The 24,557-nt window shown below is 29.8% G+C and overlaps 3 protein-coding genes across 4 annotated transcripts; all 3 read right to left on the bottom strand.

The window, feature by feature from the left end:
* Positions 1-1,597: 1,597 nt before the first annotated feature.
* Bma-frl-1 lies at positions 1,598-14,166 on the bottom strand (the record flags this gene model as incomplete). Of its 2 annotated transcripts, XM_043077385.1 has the most annotated exons (23): positions 1,598-1,749; positions 1,998-2,202; positions 2,310-2,453; positions 2,743-2,912; positions 3,064-3,196; positions 3,387-3,536; positions 3,759-3,927; positions 4,153-4,276; positions 4,687-4,852; positions 5,034-5,127; positions 5,374-5,656; positions 5,957-6,188; positions 6,403-6,552; positions 6,850-7,038; positions 7,332-7,425; positions 7,607-7,683; positions 7,937-8,186; positions 8,292-8,384; positions 8,557-8,636; positions 8,921-9,001; positions 9,177-9,260; positions 9,744-9,934; positions 14,085-14,166. In XM_043077385.1, 23 exons carry the CDS (start codon positions 14,164-14,166, stop codon positions 1,598-1,600), a joined length of 3,393 nt encoding a protein of 1,130 aa, XP_042933319.1. The 2 variants fall into 2 exon arrangements, with proteins under 2 accessions (XP_042933319.1, XP_001895816.2); XM_001895781.2 differs by lacking the exon at positions 14,085-14,166 and having other exon boundaries at positions 9,744-9,848.
* Positions 14,167-20,022: 5,856 nt separating this feature from the next.
* Bm3274 (Uncharacterized protein) lies at positions 20,023-21,720 on the bottom strand (the record flags this gene model as incomplete). The annotated part of the gene is made up of 4 exons (XM_001895782.1): positions 20,023-20,178; positions 20,473-20,635; positions 21,120-21,260; positions 21,500-21,720. The coding sequence occupies 4 exons, from the start codon at positions 21,718-21,720 to the stop codon at positions 20,023-20,025; spliced, it is 681 nt and encodes a 226-aa protein (XP_001895817.1).
* A 253-nt stretch (positions 21,721-21,973) lies between these two features.
* Positions 21,974-23,369, bottom strand: Bm3275 (BC023488 protein, putative; the record flags this gene model as incomplete). Its single annotated transcript, XM_001895783.2, has 4 exons — positions 21,974-22,182; positions 22,440-22,523; positions 22,607-22,738; positions 23,216-23,369. The coding sequence occupies 4 exons, from the start codon at positions 23,367-23,369 to the stop codon at positions 21,974-21,976; spliced, it is 579 nt and encodes a 192-aa protein (XP_001895818.1).
* Between the last annotated feature and the right edge of the window lie 1,188 nt (positions 23,370-24,557).

The following is a 24,557-nucleotide window of genomic DNA, read 5'->3' on the forward strand; positions in this document are numbered from 1 at the left end:
TAATCACGATAATGATTTAACCGACCGCACTGGAACAATCACAATAGCAAACTGAACAATTTGTCATTGACACGTTGTTTTATTTTTATTAGCTACCATTAATATTCATAAATTCGCTTTAAAGAAATGAGAATTTCATTAATGTTTAATAGTACTAATAACAATTATTTAACATTTAATCTATTTTAAATTGTTTCTGTTATTGCAAAAAATTGATAAGAAACACATTAACTTTTTGAAAATGACAGTACTGGAAAACTTTTAAACAATGAAATTTAGAATCTCATCCTGAGAATTAGATCACTTGGCAAATGAGCACATAGCTAAAAACAAAAATATGACAATAATTACTAACAGTTTCTGAGTTTTAATTATAAAGTTTCACAAATCTTACTTCACCTATTTTTTAGAACCAAAATGAGGAAATGGAGGTTACGCACCCTTCCTGATTACAATTATAGTAATATTCATATTTTAACGGATTTAATGAATATAATGAATTTACAATGTGAGTATAATCTTTCCGATATTCAAAGAAATCACAGTAATATACAACTAAAGTCACTTCCCGAACTGCTGGCATAAACTAGATAGGACAATAAATTGTATCGTTAAGGACGGGAGAGAACGCCAAAAATTCCATAAAAATATAAAATGAATTGAGTTTGGGATATCAGGTTGAATAGTCATATTGATTGTATGACATATAAATTTGATTACGATTATATGTGAGCATTTGTGGAACAACCTGTTACGCATGAGAATAGAATGAATCATTTTCTTGCGACCATAACAAATACAGATCTTTTCTATAATGTAAGCACAATGAAATATACAAATATATTTTTAAAAAGTTCGCTTCCTGCACAGGATTTTATTAAGGTGAAATTAAGGAATGCTAGACATACATTTGTTTAAAAAAAAATTAAAATTCATTGTATGCAGGGAAAATAAAGGTTGAAATTCAAGTTAACAAAATAAAATATCACTTCTAAAATGATGATCAAACGCATGATAAATTTAGTTAACATCATATAACAAAAAGGGAATTCAACTTAGACATCAGTTTGTCCTATTATTTCTTTTCAGTAAAATAATTAAGACTTCTATTCGACTATATCTGAACTTTTGTTGTCACACTTCTGATTTACAAAATTATATTTAAAAATTAGCAACATTTTGCAACTTATTAAGCAGAAGATTTCGTATGCAAGCTTTCATTAAAACGAGACAAAAAAATTATCTAAACCTGTTTGGACTGCTAACGTTACATACAGCTAAGCTATGGAAAGTGAGTTAAAAAGGCAAAAGCCATAAGCAAAAAGAAAAGTGCAGCAATACAAGGAACATAACAAAAATTGGACAAAAAACATGTCCTGGAATGATAATATAATGGTAATATACTTCCATTACTGAAAATATTTAACAGGACTGAGCTAAATTTCGAATATAAATCAACTGTATATATTATCCAATGAAAACGGTGTGAAATTCTGGACTGAAGAAAAGAGAGTAGATAATATCGATAAGCCAGTAGCTAACTAAGTAAGCCAAAAGGAACGCTATAAAGAAAGATTTATCGGCAAAATAGAATTTATCAGTAGCATTCGTGATTTTCAGATGTTCGATTTGTTTTCGGTCCAACAGGTGGTGGATGTAAGCTTTTCTTACTATTCAATGCAAGCGATGAACTATATCGTTTTGTAGCTTGTGCGCCATCAAATGTTACATAAGCTCCTTCCTTTAAACCTGGAACATACACTTCTTAAAGGAAATAATTGCACATAAATTTGAGCAATACAAATACTTTTTATACACGTGGTCCAATTTTTAGATGGCTATTTAGATCAAAATTTTGGCTCTAAGGAAGAATTAAATGACAAGGAATATCCAATAAACAAATAGAGGTAAAACAATAAATACATGTAAAGTGCATCGTCCAGCAAAATGCAAAAGTTGATAAAATAAGGTCAATTTTTAATCCAACATTGTCTTACCATTCATAATTCTTTCAAAATCTCCATCATCGATTTGACTGGAATCCAATTTTGGTTTTCTTGCCTTCATAGCAACTTCGCAATTAGGATTAGTCATCCCAATTCTCTGTACCAATTCATCGATTACATTTTCAGTTAGCTCATCTTTTGTTACTCGCCGTCTTACACCAATCCGTTGCCGCTTCATCTGTTCTCCTTGAGAACGCTGAAACGATTATAATAAGAATTCAAAAATCAACAAATCATTAATTACGCAGAAGGAAACATAATTACGTCTCATTGCTTAATTCTAACTAAGTATATATTACCAACCTCTGCTGCTGCATGTCGAGCCTCATTTTCAGCAACTGCTTGTTGGAATCGTTTTGCAAATGTCAATAATCGAGAAAAAAATGCATGGGGTTGTTGATTTCGTGATGATTCGCCATAAAATTCTACACATGCAGTGAAAGCTTCCTAAAATTAGGAGAAAAAATCGTTTAGAATAATTTTAAAAAATTAATAGGAAGTAATTCCGAATTATATATTTTATCATCTCTCCGCAATACATTCAATTACTTATATATATATATATATATACCCACTGTACTTTATATACTCATTATTATATACTCATAATTTTAATCATTTATAATATTGTATTAAAATAACTGAGTATTACAGATATGAACCGGAAATACAGTACAAAGAGAGGGGAGAAAAACGGCTGAAAATACCAAAACGTGGAAAATGCAGAAAAACTTACGGAAGCTGTTTTATATTGCACTTGTAAAACTGAAATTCGCTTTTCACATTTGTCCAAAAAATCGAGCAATGATGGTGGACAATCTGCACCTTTTAATTCTCGTTCTTTCTTAGCTGAAGCAAAATTAGCTTCTAATTCTCTCATATCGGCCAGAACTGCTTCCCACATTACTGAAAAACAAAATAAATTGTCACATTAAAATTAAAGCAAAGAAACTCTTTGAATATTGAAAGGAATATTAGAAAAGGGACTAATGCATGTATCTACATTATTATCGTTTTCTTTCCATTAAATTTCAATTATTAGAACAAAACAAGATACTAGTGCTAGCTTTATCAGCAAATTTCAACTGATCCGCGAAATCCAATAATCCAGGAAAACTTCGTGAAACTGTTTCTGCGATAATGTGAAGCAGTGACAGTGATCGTTCCACTGAACTCTTCAAGCCATAAAGCTAAAAATAAAGAAGCAGATGATAAAATATTGCTCCAGTAATGAAAGTTTAGTCAACAGATTTTTTTTACTCAAACATAAAAGCTATAATAAATCAAGAATTTTTCTGCAATAAAAATAAATTTATAATAAAAATTCCCACAATTCATAAATAAAAATCTTTTCCAAAAGAAGAAAAAAAAGAAACAAACCGTATCCAAACTAGATAATTTAAAACCATAGACACCCCCTTTTCGTCCACTATTCATATAATTTCCATATGCAAGCAATATTTCCAAAAGTCGATGGAATTTTGTTGCTTCGCGGACACATTTCGAAGCTGCCGTTAAATTGACAAACTGCTGCAAAAATAAACATTCTGACATAACGTTTTAGGAAGCATAAAAATTACTAATGGAATAATAGAAGTAAATAATAATAGTAGTTAATAACAATAATAATAACAGTGATACTGGTAACGATAATATGGTAATAACCATCTAAATCGCAATCAGTTTCTCATCAGTCGGGAGTTTAGAAATTTCGGATAGACAATGTATTCTGTTTGAAATCGAAAGTTTTACCGGTTCTAGTAGATCAGCACTTTCGTCGAAAGTTGCCATGAAGGACATGATTTTTATTTTATGTTCAAATCGTTCAATTTTGACTAGCTGAGCAAGGAACTGATCTTCGTCCGAAAGATCAGAAAAATTTTTATGTTCTAATTCATACTCCTTGAATTTCACTATTTCCCTAGAAATTAAATTTTGAAAATATTTCATTCAACTATTTTTATAAGCTAAAGTTTTGTACACGGTTCAAAATTTTTTAGGCACTTCAATTTTTTTTTTTTTGAAAAATTTTTTTTAAAAAAAAACATTTCGAAAAAAAAAAAATTTTTTTTCAAAATTCATGTTTTTTTCTGTTATCCTAAATCGAGAGGAAATGATTACTTCCGTCAATAATAAAAATGCTTACTCATGCGTTGGGGCAATCTTTATCAAAATGTCAACACTTTCTGGGATGAGAGCTTTCAAATCCATTCGATGCACGGCAGACATAATCACTGGTGCACTCATTGCTAATTTCCGACATGTAATTGCTAAAATAAAAATGTTATAATGGTGCCAACGAGAATTGCAGATGTATCCTTTTAAAACTTTCAAAACAATTTTTAATTATTCTAAACAACAGATTCTCACTAAGAAATTTAATTTTGACTCTACTTCCGTTTTTGGAGTACAACTTCATACAATCATTATATATTGCAATGCGATGTCCTTCAACTTTTTGCTTCATTTTCTATCTCTCTTTTTCTCTCGTTTATCTTCATTCTCAAGGACTAAAAACTGACTAAACCCGCCGTCCAGAACATCCCTAATCCTTGCTTTATGAAACATTAATTTATCGTTATCGTAAATGATGACCGGATAATAATGACCTATCACTGTTACATCTATATCACTGCGATAGCAGTTAGGTAATGAAATCATTAAGTCAAGTGAAATCAACCGATATTTTGCAAACGTTTTGTGTCCAAAATGGTGTTCTTCTTGATTGTACTACCATTGCCAGTACCAATTGGAGATTGTTGTCCCGGTAGACATGATTCGGTGGTGTCAAGGCGTTTAGCAACTCCAATTTTGAACAGATCTTCCAGAGTAGTAAAATCGATTTTCTATGAGGAAAATTCATCGGATAAAAATTGAGAAATTCTTTAAAAAAAACCAAGATTAATCGATTTTCATTAAACCGAAACTAAGAAAATGACAGAATTTATGTTATTTTAACATAAGAACAATAATTTTAACAGCTTTTGCTTCACCATAAATGCTGCTTGGCTGGAAAAAAAAACTTACATCCATTATCTTTTCATCATCAAGGTTGTTGAAAACTGTATCTTTCACCTGATTTGGCTTCAATGGACACCAATTCAATAATGGTAGCTTATTCCTGAATGTAATTTTTTCTTTCAAACTGTGTACAAATTTGTCATTAGGGTGCGAATCAGCTATTACCAATAGCTACGATTTAAATTTTTCTAAGAAATATGAGTTATGCAAAATAATCAATGTGCAAGCAGCAAAAAAAAAAAAAAAAAAAAAAAAAAAAGCAAGCTTTATTTGTTTATTCAAGAGGAAAATATAGAGATACAGAAATATGTTGTGTACATGACCTTAAATATTAAGAACGGTTTACCTAGTATTATAGATTTTTTTGATGGTCATAACATCGCTTGCAGGAGGAGAAATTTTTGAAGATAGTTGTGAAGATCTAATTGAATTTAACAACGGAGGTGGTGGTGGTGGAGGTAATTTTCCAATTGCATTGTTTACTTGTGGTAGTGGTGGAGGTGGTGGGATATGATTTGTTGCTGTTAACTTTGAAAGTCCCTTTCCCTGAGGAGGTCCTGGAGGTGGTGGCGGAGGGCTTGGAGGATTTGCCGTTGATGCAGGTTCTTTTTTAGCTTCAAGTAAACCGGCTGCAAATTGAAAACATCAACAAATGAAAAAAAAAACAAAAAAACAAATATATCCAGAAGTTGATAAGTATCATATTTGGTTTCAATTTTTTTTCTTAATGTGATGATAAAAATATAGATATTCAATACAACCGTAAACATCTTAAATAAAAAACTGCTTAATTAAATCTGATCTATTTACTTCTTATGATCAAGTATTTAACTATATGAAAACATGAACATACAAAAAAAGAAAACAATATCATAGCTAGTAGCTTTTCGACCTTAATTTTCCTGAAAGAAGCATAATTTTTTTTATACCTTTCATGTTTGCTTGCATTCTTTCAAGTTCTTGTATTCTAGATTCCAACTTCGCTTGCTGCTCCCGACTTGCTTTATCTTTCTCATTTAATGTTCGTCTCATTGTGCTTAATGTGGAATCATGCTCTTTTAGAAGTTTTTCTTTTTCCGCATTCAACTCTTTTAGACGACGATCAAGTTGTGCCAAACGAGCTATATAGTCGGCTTCCACCACTTGCAACCTTTCCTTGATCTAAAATAAGTTCTGAAAAAACTTGCAAAACTTTACAAAATACCAGAACTTCCCAACTCTGGAGAATTTTCAAAACTTTCAGAAAGGTGAGTTTGAAGAAACTGTAACTGTATGATTTTCAAACAAAATAATAAATTTATACAGATTGAACAATGTCACTGCAGAAGAGAAGAAAAAGAAAGAAGTATAAAATTTGTAAAATTGACAAAATAACCTTCGATAATTCATCAGTAAGACGACTATTCTCTGCTTCCAATTCTACTTTCTTATCAGTCTCATCCAGTAGAAAATGTACGTCAATCTTGTTATCCAAATATGCATTTACATGTGTTTGTAACTGTTCACACTCTGTATTTCGCAACACCTACGATTGGTATAAAGTTGAATTTATCTGAGAATCTCGTAGACTCGAGATCTACTCGAGATCTCTTTTCGATGTAAGTGCAAATTATAATCAAATATTCAAAGTGCTATAGCGAGAGATTGCAAAGGCACGGATCTAAGAGTGAATTGTATGAAGAATAAGATGCATCAGTGGTTGGCAATTAATCGCGTTCTTATTAAGACCTAATTTATCCTTTATTGTATTCGAGTTCAACTTCATATTTTCTAATGATCCTCACAGGTTTTACTGCACATGTAAATCGATGGTAAGAAATACCTCTAAGTAATCATCAAGACCCAAAAGAGTAAGCTCATATTGCAGGTAACTGCGATAGTTCATACTTTCCGTTGAATGCACCACAATGTTGAAAAACTGCATACACGATGCCATAAAATCAACATTGAATTCCGGTGGTTTTATAAAATAAGAAAACAGCAGTTGGAATCGATAGGTTTCTTTGTATTCCTGTAAATAATAATAAGTTCTGCCTTTTTTAGCGAAATATCTCATCGTTGGCTACTTACAAATTGCTATAAAATAATTTTTTGGAGTTAAAGATTTAACAGCATACAGAAACGAGACAAGACGCCAAACATCTTCAATGTCAACTGAATAACACACTATAAAAGATAGATCTTACTTAACTAGCAAAACATAAGAAACACATAATGAATGATCATTGTAAGAAGTCAGAAGATAATAAGAATCATTCAGGATAAAAAGAAATTAGCAAAATTTTCAGAAGTGAAGAAACTTACCGATCGGAAGCGATTAAATGCATTGATTATCAAATCATGCCCACCATTAACAAGACATATTGCTGCAAGTAATTCTAATGCCAAAGCTTTTATCCTAAAATAAAAGAATCTAAGTGCTGTCCACGAATAATCAGAAAGGAATTATTACTAATTAAAATACCCAGAAAGCAAAACCCAGTAAAACTTCGTTATTTAAAAAAATGTCGAAAAGCTGGAAAATTATTAAATTCCGAAGTCATTAATAAATATATGTGGAAAGATTATGGAAGGCAAACCGTAAACTTTGATGCAGAATACTTCGAGCTATACAATAAATTGCTTGCGGATTATTGAACACCATGTTGAACCCGTACTGCAACAGTGCTCTTAATATGTTATGTAAGCGAAAATCACTTTTGCTATTATGAAAGGTTTTTTACACGTCAAGAGTATGAGAAGGCTCAGTAATTTAAAGAAAAAAACAAAATTGTATAAAATGAGAAATCACTTACTAAATTACATTTATTATAGTATTCCAACTAACACATTCAAATATTTATTATATGAAACTATCATATTTTCTAACATAACGACCTTAGTATGTAAAATACTTTGCTAATAGATACCTTGTTATTCATGATTGCTCGTAAACAGCTCACGCACACGTGTATGTCATCATCACGATCACCATAATTCTTTGAATTTTTCTTTGTAACACTTATCGTTCGCCGAAATAAGCCACCAGTCATCTTCTCATCCGAAAAGTGATCGTTGTCGCCAGGATTTAAAACTGCTGAAGTATGAGTCTGTGATGTATGAGAATAGGGAAATGCACTGCTTGATGAAGGACCATCCTGGTTCAAATCGTTGCAAGCACTACAAAAACACCATTATTGCAATTATCAAATCACTCTACACTACATTATAGCTTAGAGATTATTTCATACTTTGATTTTCCATACAAAAAAGAAAAGGATTTACCTTCCCCAGTTTCTGTCCTCCTGAAGTTGTGTCAAATAATCGATTAGCATATCTAAGCCATTATTCTGATCGTTCAGAAACATTCGCACCCAACTTTAAATTAAAAAATTTGTTGTTCAATGAAAAACTGATTTGGTAATTTCACAATAAGAATTTTTTAAAACAACACAATCACTGTAGGTAATAATAAATATAATAACAATTATTTGAACACGATATAAAAACTGAACACTAATTTAATCTAGCAACAAAATAAGAAGCCTACTCAATACTGTTTGTTCGCAATGATATTTCGATATGCTTTAATATTTTTGTTGAAGTTTCATCACCCAACAATTTTTTTCTCTGTAAAATGCTTCCATTAGATTTCAATACATTTTATAAATAAAATTCATGAAAAGATCGGTAAGCTAATTTCCCTCCGAGAAATAATGATGAGAAGCAGAAAAATCCAGTTTCAATTTCGAATCTAATCTTTTAATTTGTAACAAATCCTTTTGTTAAGTCAGAAAACTGTTAGCATTATTAATTACTTAATTTGTAAATCTATCAACTTTGGTTACCAAAGTAAAATAAATAAAACTAAAAGTGATATGATAACGAGACTTCAGTAAAGGAAAAAATTTCACTTTTTTGGAAGCTCTTCGATCCAAATAAACTGCCAATTTTTCCAGATATACGGAGGGATCAGCTACAGCATACATTCTTCTCTGAAATTCAAAAAAAAGCATTTCTAAAAGCATGAGCAATATAATTATTTATTGGAATTCAAATAGAGAATGGTCCTAAATGTTAATCGAAGTGATCAACGTCATGTTTACCGAAAACATTATGAGGCAAAAAAAAATCATAAAAACGGTTTGAAAGAGGAGCCTGATCACAAACCTGATCACAAACCAGCTCCCATTTCTTATTTAAATCGTAGCTTCTTAAAATTCGCATCTTATCTGGAGGAAGATCCATTTTATTCTGTAGAAGAAATTGCATTGTTTTAAGAAACTTTAAGATTGAAATATGCAAATAAAAAGTGAATCAGAAAAATATTCAACAATTCATTTCCCCTAATTTTGCAGAAGAAAACAGAAATGAATGAAGGAAATTTCGCTTTGCAAACAAAATAAGAGAAAATCGTGTGTTAATTTCATGCGTTAGTTTGGTATGCAAAAGTTCTCAAAATTTTCATTAACTATACTAAACAAATATTTACTACTACGGATACGCCATATTGAAAAATGAAGAAAACACTTTCGTACGATAAACAAAAGCTGCTCACATTGATTTCATTAGTTAAAATTTAAAAGTCACAGAACCTAACCAATTTAACAGAAAATTTTGTAGGACAGAAAAACAGCAATTACTTCTAACTATTTCAACTATTCAACCTTTTCTTAACTTTTACTTTTACTATTTGTCGTTTCGTAAAAGATTAAAAGAAAAAAGGAAAATGGATACCAAAACTTCTTCAAAAGCACACAAAAGTTCCTCTTCAGGAGGTAACCGAGATGTCGAATCATCTTTTGAGATATCCTTCTGCAAGCCGTCAATTCGCACTGCCATCGCCGTCCTATCTTTTGCACAATAATATGACGGAGATGACGAATAACGTCGAGCAATCTTCTTCTTAATTCGAAATCCGCAACGTGCTGGAAAATAAAAATACAGTTGAATATATTAGTAAAATAACGAAAAACATGAAGAAAAAAACGAGAAAGATAACATTTAAAAGAGAAAGAGAAATAGAAAGGTACAATCTTCAAACTAAAACGATTAACAAATTACAGTAAAAAGAAGATTATGGATTTTAAACTAACCGGGAAAGAAATATATTACCGGTCAAGAAAAACTGAAAATATCTTTTCCTAAACAACGGGATTCTAGTTTCAGAAGGAAATCACAACCGGTAAGAGAAAATGCAGCATTTTCAGAACGCTGTCGTTTTCCTCTTAAATAGGGTTGTAAGCTTCGTAAAAATGATTTCGTTAAGCAGCCATTTTAGTAAGCGATCTAGATGATAAAATGAGATAAATTTTAGATAATAAAAGAGAGCAGCGTCGCATTACTTTCCAATAGCAACAAAATTAACTAAGGATTAGCGATCGACCAAACTAAAAAAGAGAAGCTTTAACGATAAGCGATAACAAGACCTAATTGCTAAAAATACAATGTAATGAGAGGACGAGAGGAGTTGAGTGGTGATAAAACGTACTGAAAACAGTTTTTATATATAATAAAACGTACTAAACATTCTAATTACTAGATTTCTGTAACAATTTCAAAAGCTACGTTCAAAATGAGTCACAGGAAAAGATTTAGAACTAGAATTAAGCTTAGGTTTTGGAAGATTGAAACTTATTTGAATTATTTAAAAGTTTAATCATATATTACCCAAAAAAAAAAAAAAAAAAAAAACATCACAATAAATATCTGTAACGCAGAGAATAGTCAAGCAGAATAGCCTATGGTTCCAGGTGACTCATACATACTCACATGACTCACGCACGTCATTTGTGATCATAATATTTTTACAAAAATATAAACAGCAAGGATATGATAATAAAAACAATAACAATTATGGTCAGTAATAATGAATAATTAATTGTAACGACAATTACAATAATAGTAATAATAACAGTGACAGTGATAGTGACAGTGACAATGACAGTGGCAGTGAAGATGACAATGATGATGGTTGATAACAACAAATAACATAACAATCATAATTAATAATTATTATTGCAATTATTATTATCATTATTGTTATTATTATTACTGTCACTTAATAGCAATGACGAATATGATAAATAATAACAGTAATTACAGTATGCAAAAGGAATATTGAGATCAATTATTCTAAAGTAATAAACGGTAGAAGAGAATATAATATTGTTCATGCGATGACAGAGGACACACACATACGCATACACACCCATGAACAATGAAACTGGCATACAGTTATGTAAATTTGTATCAATATCGAAAGAAAACGCGAATAACGAAATTACTTTAGAAATGAAAATAATGGTATTTAAAAATGATAGGACCTATTCAAAATTCGAAAACAATACTTAGTAGTATTAAGTGAAAAATTAACATTTATCAAGAAAAATCGATTTAATAATAAATGTTTTTAATTTACCAAAAAAAAACTCAGAATTGTCATTTGAAAAAAAAAGTTAAAAGTTGAGAATTGCAACAAGGTACTACTCATCATTCGCTGCTATTTTAATATGGTTCTTGTCACCCATGACTTACAAATACATCGATGGAAATGATGCTATAATTTTAATACAACATTGTAAACTCCGGTAAGCTTTATACATAATGAAACATTCAGCAATAAAAATTCATGTAATATGTTATATGATAGTGGTAACTCTTTCAATTATTCTGATCCATCTTCTTACCCTAAATTTTTTGGGTAATTTAAACACAGTGATACGATACATCATTTTACTCTCTCCACATGTCACATCATATTACATTGGCAATCGTTAGTACACTTCACATTCAGCAAACCATGAACTCAAAGTAACTTGTCACTTTATAAGTCCATCGAAAAAAAATTTTTCTTTCCTACTGAGAAAAGAATAGATGGAAGAGAAAAAATGACTGAGTTTGATGCAGTAATATTTATGGCTTTAGTCTAGTTGGATGAATCATCTTGAAGAAACAAAGGAAGCATTTTTTTTTCCTTTTGAAATGAAGCGATGACTTAAAATTGGTTGCTATTTTTAAACGGATTTTCATGAATTAAAATTTAAAAAGAAAAGAAAGAAGGACAATACAACCCAAATATTTTATGACGATTCCAAAATTTATTATAAACTTTCGCTTTTTCAATTTTTCAAGGAAATGCTTTACAATTTATAGCAGATGAGAGAGATGAATGTATTTTAGTACAATTATTATCTCCCAATCCATATCAATATGTCTTCATTTTAAAGGCAATAAATCATATCATAGCTATCGATATAGAAAGATGCACACACACACACACATATATATATATATATATATATATATATATATATACATACATACATACACACACATAGATACATACACACATACACGTTTTTAGCAATAAATGATTTATATAATTGAAAGAGACTAAATGAAATTTATTTCATTAAAACTTTGAAATGTTTACTTCATATTTAGTCAATAAAATAAGCTACTCACTAACTAACTAACTACGCAAAACTATTATGCGCAATTGTGCAAGACTACATTGATTAACAACCACTTCCCTCAACTTATTATGACTTCCATATTAGTCTAATTATTGATGTGACATGTCTAAAATTAAGTCTAAGCATTCAATTGTTAATTAAATGGTTATAAATAAAAACGATAGATATAACATATAACAAAAAAAAAACAGTAGCTAGAAGAAATACATTTACTCTCCCTACTCTATTAAAATATTTAAATAGAGATTAAAAATAATCGGAAATGAAACGATGCTAGAATATATGAAGAACGAATTTACTGATTGCGCTGCTGCTGTTGCTACCGCTCCTCCATCTATCGATGTCATTTCAGTGAAATATAAACGCTCCAGCTGTGTCATTTCATCACTTATAGACGAAAAAAAAGCGAAAAAAAGGCGGAAAAGTAGAGTTGTTACTGCTACTGCATAGCATTCAGAGTACAATGTGGAACAGATATCGATCTACAAAATATATTTATATGGAACCCTTTTCTCGTAATTCCATCCTAAAGCACTCATTCTCTTATCTCCCTTCAACCAGTCAGTCCAGTCATCGATGTATTTATAACTAAAACAGCCGCAAACTCCACGTCTTTGGATGTAAGACATTTTGCGCATTCAACATTTAGAAGAGTGATTCTTTTCTTCCCTCTCTATACTTCCTTCCTTCCTCCTTTACTTACTTCTTATATCTCTAATATATTTCAAGTAACAATAATAAATCCTAAAACGCTCATCTGTTTACCTCAATTATTATCTTATTCTTCAAAATAAATTTTAACTCTAACAATAACAGTAAACATTTATTATAAACATATTCTAACAAATTATCCAAGAAATTTGAATAGATTAGTAGGAAATCTTAGAAAATTTGAAATATCCTTAAATTAGTCAAAAATTTAAATAAATTCTTTCTTAATATCTTTCATAACATACTTAATGCAGTGATTCATTGCCCATAAATACTAAAGCAACATAGAAATAACTTGTCCTGTTATTCTTGTTTCTATTATCTATCAGATATGACAACGACAATCTTTGTATTCAAAACATTGCAAAGGAAATGAAAACAGGATAAGTATCTAGTAATAAAATATTCATTAAAATTTACAAATGAAAGAAATTACACAATAATTCCTAAAAATAAAGTATCATTCAAAGGTCATAGGTTTTGCAAATGTAAAAATATCTAAAAATCTCAGAAAACTTCACTTCATAATTCAAAAAGTGATAAATTTATTTAAAAGAGATATTAAATAATGTTAAAAGCAATCGGTCGGACAATTTTCGCTATTTCCTTAAATTCCTGTTAACTATTCTCAATAAATTTCAACTCATTCAAATTCACAACAGAAATGCATCCAACTGTGCACTACCTCACCATCTTTTTTAATGCTTTCAATTTTCGAATGAATTTTTTCTCTTCTTTGGAATAGTAAATTGATATTCCAAACAAAGATATGGCATCAGAAAAGTGACATCCGTTTATGAATCAAACTGAAATCATATCTATCGTTTGATACATATGTCGACTCCAAAAATGGAAATTTTTTTCTATATTTTCAATGAAAATTACTTACAAAATGTTTGTGGTCTTAATTCCACCACTGTATGATATTTTGTTTGCATACTTTGAAATGACATCAATTCTTTATTAGCCATTATCGATCGAATCTTCAAGTACCAAATGTAAATTTGTCGTCAATAATTTTTCTTCTTGTTAGCAATCTGAAAAAAATATACTATTTGGGCAGTAATCAAAAAAAAGAAAAGAAAAACAGTGCTCTATGAAATTAAGCATTTGATCATTGTAACAAAACAATAGCCATTTAAAAACATAGCTTCAAAAAAAAGCGAAACAAAAAGAAGGAGATAATAGAGAGAAATTTTCTCAGCTAGGAATCAATTTGTAACATATATTTAATAATTAGAAAATAAAAGAAAGCGTGAGAGTAATTTACGATACTGTCAATTTCATTATTCATTCTATAAATGACAGTTTCTTTCTCATTATCGCTTCCTCTCTCTCTCGCTCACTTTCTCTCTCTCTCTCTCTCTCTCATTTCAGCTTTGAAATATGCGCCTTATGCGTCTCCGAACAAATAACATTAATTTTCTGAAAGTTTCGAAATCCGCCAAAAACAATTTTCAATTTGAGATAAATCAATGTCGTCAGATGATGTCAGCAATTTGACACAAGTGTCACAGGCCAAGTCATTCTCTTTTGTACAAATTTCTCGAGTAAGTTAACAATATATATATCTTTCCATCACTAATTCAGCTCCTCTTTCCCCTTCAATCTCAATCGCTGATGAATTCGAGTAATACTATAAGTGGAAATGATAAAATTGAAATAAATTCAAAACGAAACTGAATGTAAAATTAAAATTAGAGAAAATATACCATATCGTTGGAATAAAATAATTTATTTTCAGCTAAATAAGTGAAAAATATAAAAGAAGAAATAGGCGGTAAAATAGATAATCGGAGAGGAAATATTTGAACTTGGAGAGGAAATTACCTCAAAAAGTGAGGAAGATAGGAAAATACGTGATAAACGATGGCACGTGATAATGTTAGAAAACGTGTGCTGTGAAAAATGGGAAAATGATGGTGAGAAAGAGAAAGAAAAAAAAACAATTTACTTGAGTATGTACAAATTAAAATTCTGGAATAAATCAATAACTTGAATGTTAATGAATCATTGTAATCACAATGATACAATAAAACAATAAACGTTCGGGTAACAAACGCACGTGAATTGACGTTGGCCATTATAGCAATGGACAATTGCACCCAGTCATTATGAACTGAGTTCGTGCAACAGTCGCACTAATACGTGCATAACTGTAAACAATAATAATACGTATTCACATAGTCAAGCGCAATATATTCTTATTACAAACAAAGATGTATCACGTGCACACGTACAAACGTATATATACATATTCACGTACGCATACAGAAATCCAATAATTGCATTGCGGATGTGCGCAAACATGTTCAGAACAAATGCATAAGCATTAGATGCGGTGATTGTTCATCGTTCATTTAGACAGAAGCGCATATGTGCATAGATTGGAGCGATTGTCAAATCTTCGCAATCGTCATACTTTGATGATAATAGCACGTGTCAGATGACAGGTTGACCTTTCACGCCATCTAGTAACTATGACAAATGTTAATTATATACATATCCACGCAGATATGTCAAATTGTGTTCATCACATGTCTTGTGGAAGCTGATTTTAGGCCATTGATGATTTGCAGTCAGTCAACACAATCAAGTAACATCCCATTGCACGTTGACCTGAATTAGGAGACCGTCATAGTCATCTAGATGAATGACGTGATGACGTACAGGTAGTCAAGGAACTGGAGGACAGTCAAGTACTCCACCACCAGGACAGCTCCTTGTCAGTTCGTATCACGGACACCTGCTTAATACTACCTTGCCTTCTTCTTTTTCCTTCTTTCTCTTTCTCTCTCCTTTATCAGCCACCCTCGCTCTGTAAGCTAATATTTGCGCCTAAATAAGAAACACTCCAAGTGCTTTGAACCAAAAAGGGTTCTCCTGGAGACACTTTTTTATAGAACACAAATCGGCAATAAAAATTGAAATGAATATGATTTGCTGAAAGACAGAGAGAGGGAGTGGGAGAGAGAGAGCTTAAATGTCATTATCCCAACTGCGCTTCTCTATTAGGATGACGAAATGACCGGGCAGATATGTCGTATCACATTAGAATAAAACAATTATGATCGTTTTGCCAGACAGATTATAATTTGTTGAAATTTCAAGAAGTGGTTCAAAGTTCATTCAAATATACAAAAAGTGAATGAATGAAATGAGAGTGATGGAATGCCTATTATAATGTATTTGAGATGAATGAAACCAAAAGAAAAAAATTGAAGAATTGAACAAAAATTTTTTTATGGATATTGCCTTTTTTATTATTAAATTTAAATGTGAATTAACATTTTATTTCAATCACCTTCAATTTCTAGCAAAAAATGAAAATTTCTAACTTTATATGAATGAAAGTATGAAATTTGCGCGATAAATTTGAATAGTTAAATAATGGGAAATGAAATTAAGTGAGCAAAAATGAGTCTAAAATATTGGTGTCAATTAATATTAATTAATAAAGTAATTATTGCAATATTGCAAATATTTTGACGAAAAAGAAAGTTTTCATAATTTGACATATTTTTTTTTCTTCACATAATTGCTACTTTTTTAATGTAGCAAATTAATTGTTATAAATTGCACTAATTCAATTTACTTATTCATTTAATTATTCAAGATTTACGTAGTATAACTTAAGAATAATTATATCCTACCTAAAAACTACCTGAAAAAATTTCTTCTATTTAAAGTTTTTTATTTTCGTTTCTTGTGAAATTAATTCTTTAGTTAATACAAACGATTAGTACACAAGCATTTAAACATTTTTATTATTATATATCCGAAAAATATTTAAAATAATATTTAGCATTACAATCCGACAATTCCAAAATTCAAGTTTAAATAAATTTCAACAAATGAAATCAAAATTTTTCTATGTATACTTAAATAATTGATAAAATTATTTCAGCATATAAACTAACACATGGAAACGGTTAGTTGTCAATTGCAAGCCATTATATATCAATCGATAACTGTTGTGAGTAGTGGTAATCCATTTCTACACAACACATTGTGCAGCACGGGGTCAAATGACTTGACCTCTCGCCAATATAGTCGCCAACTTATCTCTCTCATCCTTCATTCTTTTTACAGCATATGCATCAAAATTATTTGGTTCATATGCTTTTTTACTTTTTTCATTGTTTTCAAATTTAATAATGCAGCAATTTTAATAAATTGATTTGAATTTGATTGATCTATTTTCAAATTTGAAGTGATTTATATCACTTAACCTTTTTAGGCGACCTTATGCGCGAAATTATCACCGTTTCGATTATTCCACACTTGTCATAATTATCATTACTGCTAGTTTAATCAATCTTTTGTCATAGTGGTCAAATGGTCAGTGAAAAAAACCAATTATCCATTTTTTCTATCACCGTTTGTTGTTCCATTTTAAATTTAATCTTTAATCTGAATAAGATTTAATTGTAAAGTATTTATCTTATTAGGTTTTGCTATATAAGCGGGTTATTAGGGCACATAATCTGAAATTCTATTTTTTTTTTTTTTTTTTTGGAAGCTTCGTCGAACTTTTACTTTCAATATAATAGAAACTATTAGCAATTTTATTGAGAAACTTATCAAATAAATTACAAATTTCAAAATTTGTAATTGAAATTTTAGTTTTACAACTGATTTCGTTTACCATCTGAAGTATTTGGATATGGAACAATATGCACATAATATATGTTTGTTTATTTTTGTATAGTTGTTTACAATTGATTCATTTGTCATCTACTATGCTAATTACATAGTATTAATTAAATAAAAGAAATTTAGTGTTATGCCATAAACATTCATTTTTATTCCTAGTATATTCAGATTATTTATTTTGTTTATTTTTTTAGTTTTTTTTCAATAATAATAATAAAAGACTAATTATATATTATTTATGTTTTGTTTTGTTAGTTCACTTATTGCTTCATTCATCAGCTGATCAATTACTTAAGCGTTAGCACAAAAATATTCTATTTGATGTTTGAATTATATGATGATTAATTAGTTAATAACAATAATGTTATTAGTTAAACACCATTATTTATTTTAAAATATTTATTCAATTTTTCACCAAGCATTATATGAAGTTATTCGCTTTTCTTTCATTCTTCTCCCATCATTTTCCGCTTATTTTTGAACATTTTAAAAAATTTCAAAGCTTTATGTGTAAAACTGCTTTAACCACTTGCCTAACTAATCGACTCACCATTGAAATGACTCAGTCAGAATTTAAAATATTTGATAAATGATGACTGCGACAAGTTTTATCCCAAATTAATTATACAAAAATTCAATTTTAAGTTAGGAAAAGTTCCTCATATATTTCACTTGTCACTTCCCAGTTTAGGCAATAGTCTAATTTATCATAGCACAAATATTTTCGTATCATTGTAAACAATTTCAAATATTAGAATGAATTTCTACACTATTCTATTGTTCGTTTACACTATATTCAACAATAAAATATTAACGATTTTTTTTTCGGATTTAAGACATACAAAGTGCCACCGATAATTTAATATGATAGACAGAGACAAAGAGAAAGAAATTAGGCAGAGAGAATTTATAGATTAATTGCAATAATTTCAGACTGCTACTCTTCCTCTATTCTATCCTCTTTCTTAAGGCGTTTTTTTCAATTTCAGATAAACTTCCTCATTGTAGATTTATATTTTCACAAAAATAAGAGAAAGGATAATATTTGATTTTTTCTTAGTCAAAAACATAAAAAAAACTATTTTTATTTTTGGTTTGAAAAGAAAGTAAAGCACAACATCCCCGGCATTTAAGAATAAAATTTAGTTATTTAATATTTAAAAGTGTTATTGATTGGAAAAATTTTTTTAGACTTCAAGAAATATTTGAATAATTTCAAAAATTTCGACAACTCATTCAAGTAGATTTTCAACCTTTTCTCCAATTAAGTTTATCCATCTCGACACGGAAATTCCATGTGGCATTTCTGGTTTCGTGGAATAGCTGTAGTTAGATTTGTCTAATATAGATGTGACAAGATGTTTTAGAGAACTTCAACAATGCTTGCTTTTGCCGATCGATTATCAGCTTGATAAATTGTCAACAAGTTTCAACGCATTGATAGTGTCATTTAAGCAACTGATCCGACTTTCGATTCCCATAACAATTACTTCCAGATAATCTCATAAAGGTAAATACTTGTTAAAAATGAAGAGTCGAGTTTTTGATTAAAATAATAGGTGTATGAAAAGGAAAGGTTGACTGTTAAGTTGAAACTACTTCTAATGTCTATGTGAATACATCGAAAATATTATCATTTAATTGATGAATTATTCAATTTAACTTATTTCCTAGTTTGATGGTACAAAAATGGCAATGAGAAATACTTGATAATTCCTACTGAACAACCATCATAAAATCAATTATTTCAACATGAATAGAACCAGCAAATGAACAATATACTAGGGTTTTTTTTTTGATATCATTCTCAATGTCACATCATTTTACACCACTTGTTAGAGCAAAGTTAGAATCAATTTTTTTTCTTGAATTAAAATATAAAAATTACTAAAATGACTTGTTAAAAACTGAATTTGTTTATTGTACCTTTATTTTACCTTGCAATTAAAACAATTAACAGAAAAGTCACAATTTTATGGCTATATTTTTCAAAGGAAACAAAGAAAAATTAGTTTCAATGACCGGCATCACTTCTGAATATCAATAATCAACATTTCAAAATGAAATGGCATGGCAAATTAAGAAAAAAGTTAACTGTTATTAAAATATTTTAAACAATCATTTATAAATTATTTAAAATTAACAAAATGAAACAATTTATCAATGATCCGTTACGTTATCATTCCCTTTATTTGGCACAATGAACCTTTGATTTCGACGTGAGAAAATTTGATCGCCACTTGGTCACCAATCTCTGGAGATTTCTCTGTGTTCTTTATACGTGCAAAAAAAGTTATCGTGTTATGTAGTTTGGCGGTTACGAATTTCTTAAAAAAAAAACACAATAAAAATTAAAATAAAATTGTATTAAAAAGTCAATGACCGTTAAATAATCTGATTTAAAGTGCTAAGCATTATTTCCTACTTGTTTAGTATTCACTATATAACCGCATACAATTGAGGAACAGTCCACAACGATACATAGCATACTAGAAGAGGAGTGGATAACAGGGCAGATCAAATTAATAACACTTGCTAAAACCTGTTTAAATTTAACTGTTTCAAATTTGAGTTTTCTTTAAAAAAAAACATTTCATGCTTTAAGTATTAAATAAAATTACCTTATCAACAGCTGCTACCACGCAATTATAAGTATGGCCTTGTTTCGGGCGAAATACAATACAGTTTACATTTAAATCAATATGCATACATGGTTGATCAGCGATACAAAACGGTTTGTCAACAATATCAACCTTTCCCACAGCTAATAAGATACCGTCTAATCTAGAATATAACACTGTATATAATTCTCAACAAAAAGTAACGCTTCAGTGAAATGTAATTTGATTTGAATTTAATTAATAAATATAAACTTTAAGACAAACTACGATGCAGTCAAGTACCATACTTCAAAACAACTAAAATTAAATTAATTTCGTTCCTTTTACCTTTAATAAACAGCCAACCAACCAACAAACAGAGTAGCTTCTAGTGGAATATCCTTGATTTGAGATTTAAAATTTGTTACATCACGCAACTTACATTTCAAACCTCACTTTTTCAGTAGAAATTTGCACGCTGAATAACTAATCCTTATAGACTAAGGATAACGCTATCAGATAACGCTATCAGATATAATAAGGAAAAAAATTAAAATATGAAATAATGGAACGACTTCATGTGCTATTCATTTTCAACTACAAACATCACTGACAAGTTCCGTGCCGAAAAATGAATAGGATCTACAAAAACTAATCATGAAACTTACGATTTCCTATACTGACCAAGTGAAGAGTTTAAAATATATCTGATAGCGTTAGCAGCTTCTCCCAACTGATGCCATCCAATCGTTATGTGGCGCTTTTCTACTACTACAAGCAGATCACAATTTGCATCTGTAGTCATAATTCTGTAATTTTATAGTAAAAATAAGCTAGCAAATTTAAAACCGATAAAAAAACATGAAAAGAATCTTATTTGAAAATTACTTGCTAGTAATATTATACAAATTCAATAAATTCGTTTTTTTTTTTCTTTTTTTTAATATCGTCAGGACCCATCCAATGAATTTCCAATATAACAAAAATTGTCTAACTGGAATAGTAAAAGTTGAAGGAAGAAAAAAGGAGAGAAAATAAAGAAAACTACCGCTTTAATTTCTGATAACTCATCCCAATATATCGATCCATTCCCATTTTCAGTTTATTATCATAATAGTTTGTTATTTTTTTCTTGCCCTTTCCGATGGAATTTCGCGACGCTTCACTTGAATCCATTTCCAATACATCACCATCATTTTGTAATTTGATCCTTTTCATGCCGGTTCTAACGCTAGCTCCCGCATTTTCCAATCTTTTTCGCTTACCCATATTCTATTACTTCAGTTTTGAGAAGACCTCTAAATTTGAAAATTAAAACAGAAAACAATAAATTCAAATACGTTTGTAAATTGCAATAAATAAAAAGAAATAAACGAAGGCAAAAATTTTGATCCTGTGATTTTTTTGATGAAAAACACTGTCTAACAAATAGTTTATCATAAAATAATCGCATCGGATTCATTCATTAAATACAGTGTTATTCTGCACACATAATTAAAAAGTTGATAAATACAAGGAAATTTCATGATAATTTCAAGGGTATATTTGGCCATAAGTGTGCACCAGGTTGAGAATAATTCTGTTCGAATCGGAGATCTAAATGTGCTTCCATTGCCAAAATTTTCTCAGCATCATTGCCATATAATTCCTTCATTTTATCGAACTTTTTTAGTCGTTCAGCAGGTCCATTAGGCAGTTGAAATGATCGTTTTTCGTTGCCATAAACACCAACTGCAATAGTATGGCTGACGGAAAATATCGTCTAAATTACTTGTACATCTTAAATATGATTTAAGATTTCGCTTATGCTAAAATTTTTACTGACAATTCTTCATTACACTGAACAGAGAAGTTAGCAATAGATAGCTTTGATTGGCTGACGTAGATGAACCAGATTAACCCAAGATATTCCCAAAAGAATGCGATTTTCATAACAGCAAAGATTCAGCCTAAACAAGAAGCAAATACGAGGGCAGAAAAGAACTTACTCTTATCAGCCATTACATAATGATCTTCTGTGATGCAACTATCTTCCTTATATCTCTTGGCTTCTTTGCTTCGATCAGCATCTCCTAAAACAGTAAACCGTTTAAAAAAATATGATTCCTATAAAATGGATGTTGAAAAAAAAAAGCATCAAAAACTTGGAAGATACTCTGTTTTCTGTGCTCTATTGTTTGTCTGAAAAAAGCAGCCATTTCGCTACTCATATCAATGTCTTCGCCCATGTCTCCTGAAGATGACCCCTGTCTTTCATCTGATAAAGAATCGTTGTTGCTGGTTCGTGCTAAAATGCACTTTTTTTTTTTAAATTCGTATTTATAAAGTGCAAACTGTTTACAAAATATATAACAGCTATACGATAAAAATGATACATTTCTCAATTCTAATCTCTTTTCTATAATTAGTTTGGCAAATTCATGATAGACTAAAAATTTTTTAAATTCAAATTAAAGCTGTTTATAACATATAGAAAAAAAACAAGTTATAGATTAACATAATAAATTTAATCAACCGTCATTGTTACTACTACTACTACTAAAGCTTCCATATAATCCCTGAGTGGGTAAATGGTTTAAAATACAAGCTTCAAAATTATTTTAACAAATTACCTATAAAACATAGAATTAACGACACATGTGCATTCTTGCCAAAGCCAAAGAAAAAAAATGTTTAGCAATGGCAAATAATACATCCATATAATCTATAAACTTCTAACTGCTTAAAAACATTCAAACTGACAAATGATTACTATTCAGAAAACCTGTTTTATTGATGTTAATCATATCAGATGAACCATTGACCGCGTATTCACGAGCTGCTTGATGTGCATTAAACCACCGTAAAGCTGCCCGGTGATAGTTCCAAAAACTCTTTAGATGTCGATCATCCATAAACCAAACATTATTGCTATACATCCTCTAAATGAATGAAATTTGCCTCAGTCTGCTATTTCTTGCATGCTCAATAAGCATGACTTCCAATATTAACCCACCAATTACACAAAATGTCAACAAAAACTTCCAGTGAGAACTTACTTCAATAAAACATGCCTTAGTTACAGATAAAAAAATCTCCACTACTTCATCACTAAAAACACTGAAATCACTGTAGCAAGAAATATGATAAATTCTAATGTAATTCATGTCATCCAAATTTCAGTTTTTCGACTTCATATTCGGATAAATACAAATCAAAAACATAGGATAAATGATATGAAGTAACTTCAGATGTGCTAAAATAATTTATTATCAATAATGGAAAATCAATCACTCAGAAACTATCCATCAATAAGTACTGAATAGCTGAGGAAATCGCATAAATGCATACACATAAGCACATATATGGCAATTCCTGACAGAAAAACAAGCACCATAATTAAGAACTTATTTTCACATAGCTAAAATTTAAATAGAGGAGAAGAGTAAGAAAACAACAGCACTATTGAAATTTAATAGAATGAAATACAGTTCAGTTTGAAACTTTCATTGCTAAAAAGGAAAAAAAAAAAAAAAAAAAAACAAATAAATAATGCATAGTTTTAGGGAAACGATGTAATAAATATCGACTTATTGGCAACTATAAAAATCGCACAGACAAGAAACGCTTTGGAGTATTTGATTTTGTTCATTTATCTTTTTATAATTTTAGTTGTTCATTCTGCGATCTTAGTGATGCAAATACAGCAACTAATCAATATGCTTTGAATTATAAAAATAAATATTAAATTGAATACTACCAATCAATAAAAGGTTAAATGAAAACGAGTAATTTTGAACACAATTTACTGTAAACGAAACTATTGAACTCGCCAATTTCTAATTTCTAAATGGTTGATACTGAAACTTCCTTTGCGTCATAGAGCAACAAAAAAAAAAGTTACCAATTTGCTTCGTTTACCATTTCATTGGCTCGAGTGAATTCAAATTTAATGTCCAAGCGATTGCAACATTTAATTCAAGCTAAGCAAATTGCAGAAATATAGCCACGCAAACATAGTTCCTAACTATATTTGAATGAATTATGCAATTATTAAGCGCTTCACCAAACTTAAGTGACGAAAGGAATGAGCAGTTAATATAAAACAAAACAAAACAGCACACCTT

This window comes from Brugia malayi, assembly GCF_000002995.4.
Source record: "Brugia malayi strain FR3 genome assembly, contig: Bm_v4_Chr1_scaffold_001, whole genome shotgun sequence".
Lineage (NCBI taxonomy): Eukaryota > Metazoa > Nematoda > Chromadorea > Rhabditida > Onchocercidae > Brugia > Brugia malayi.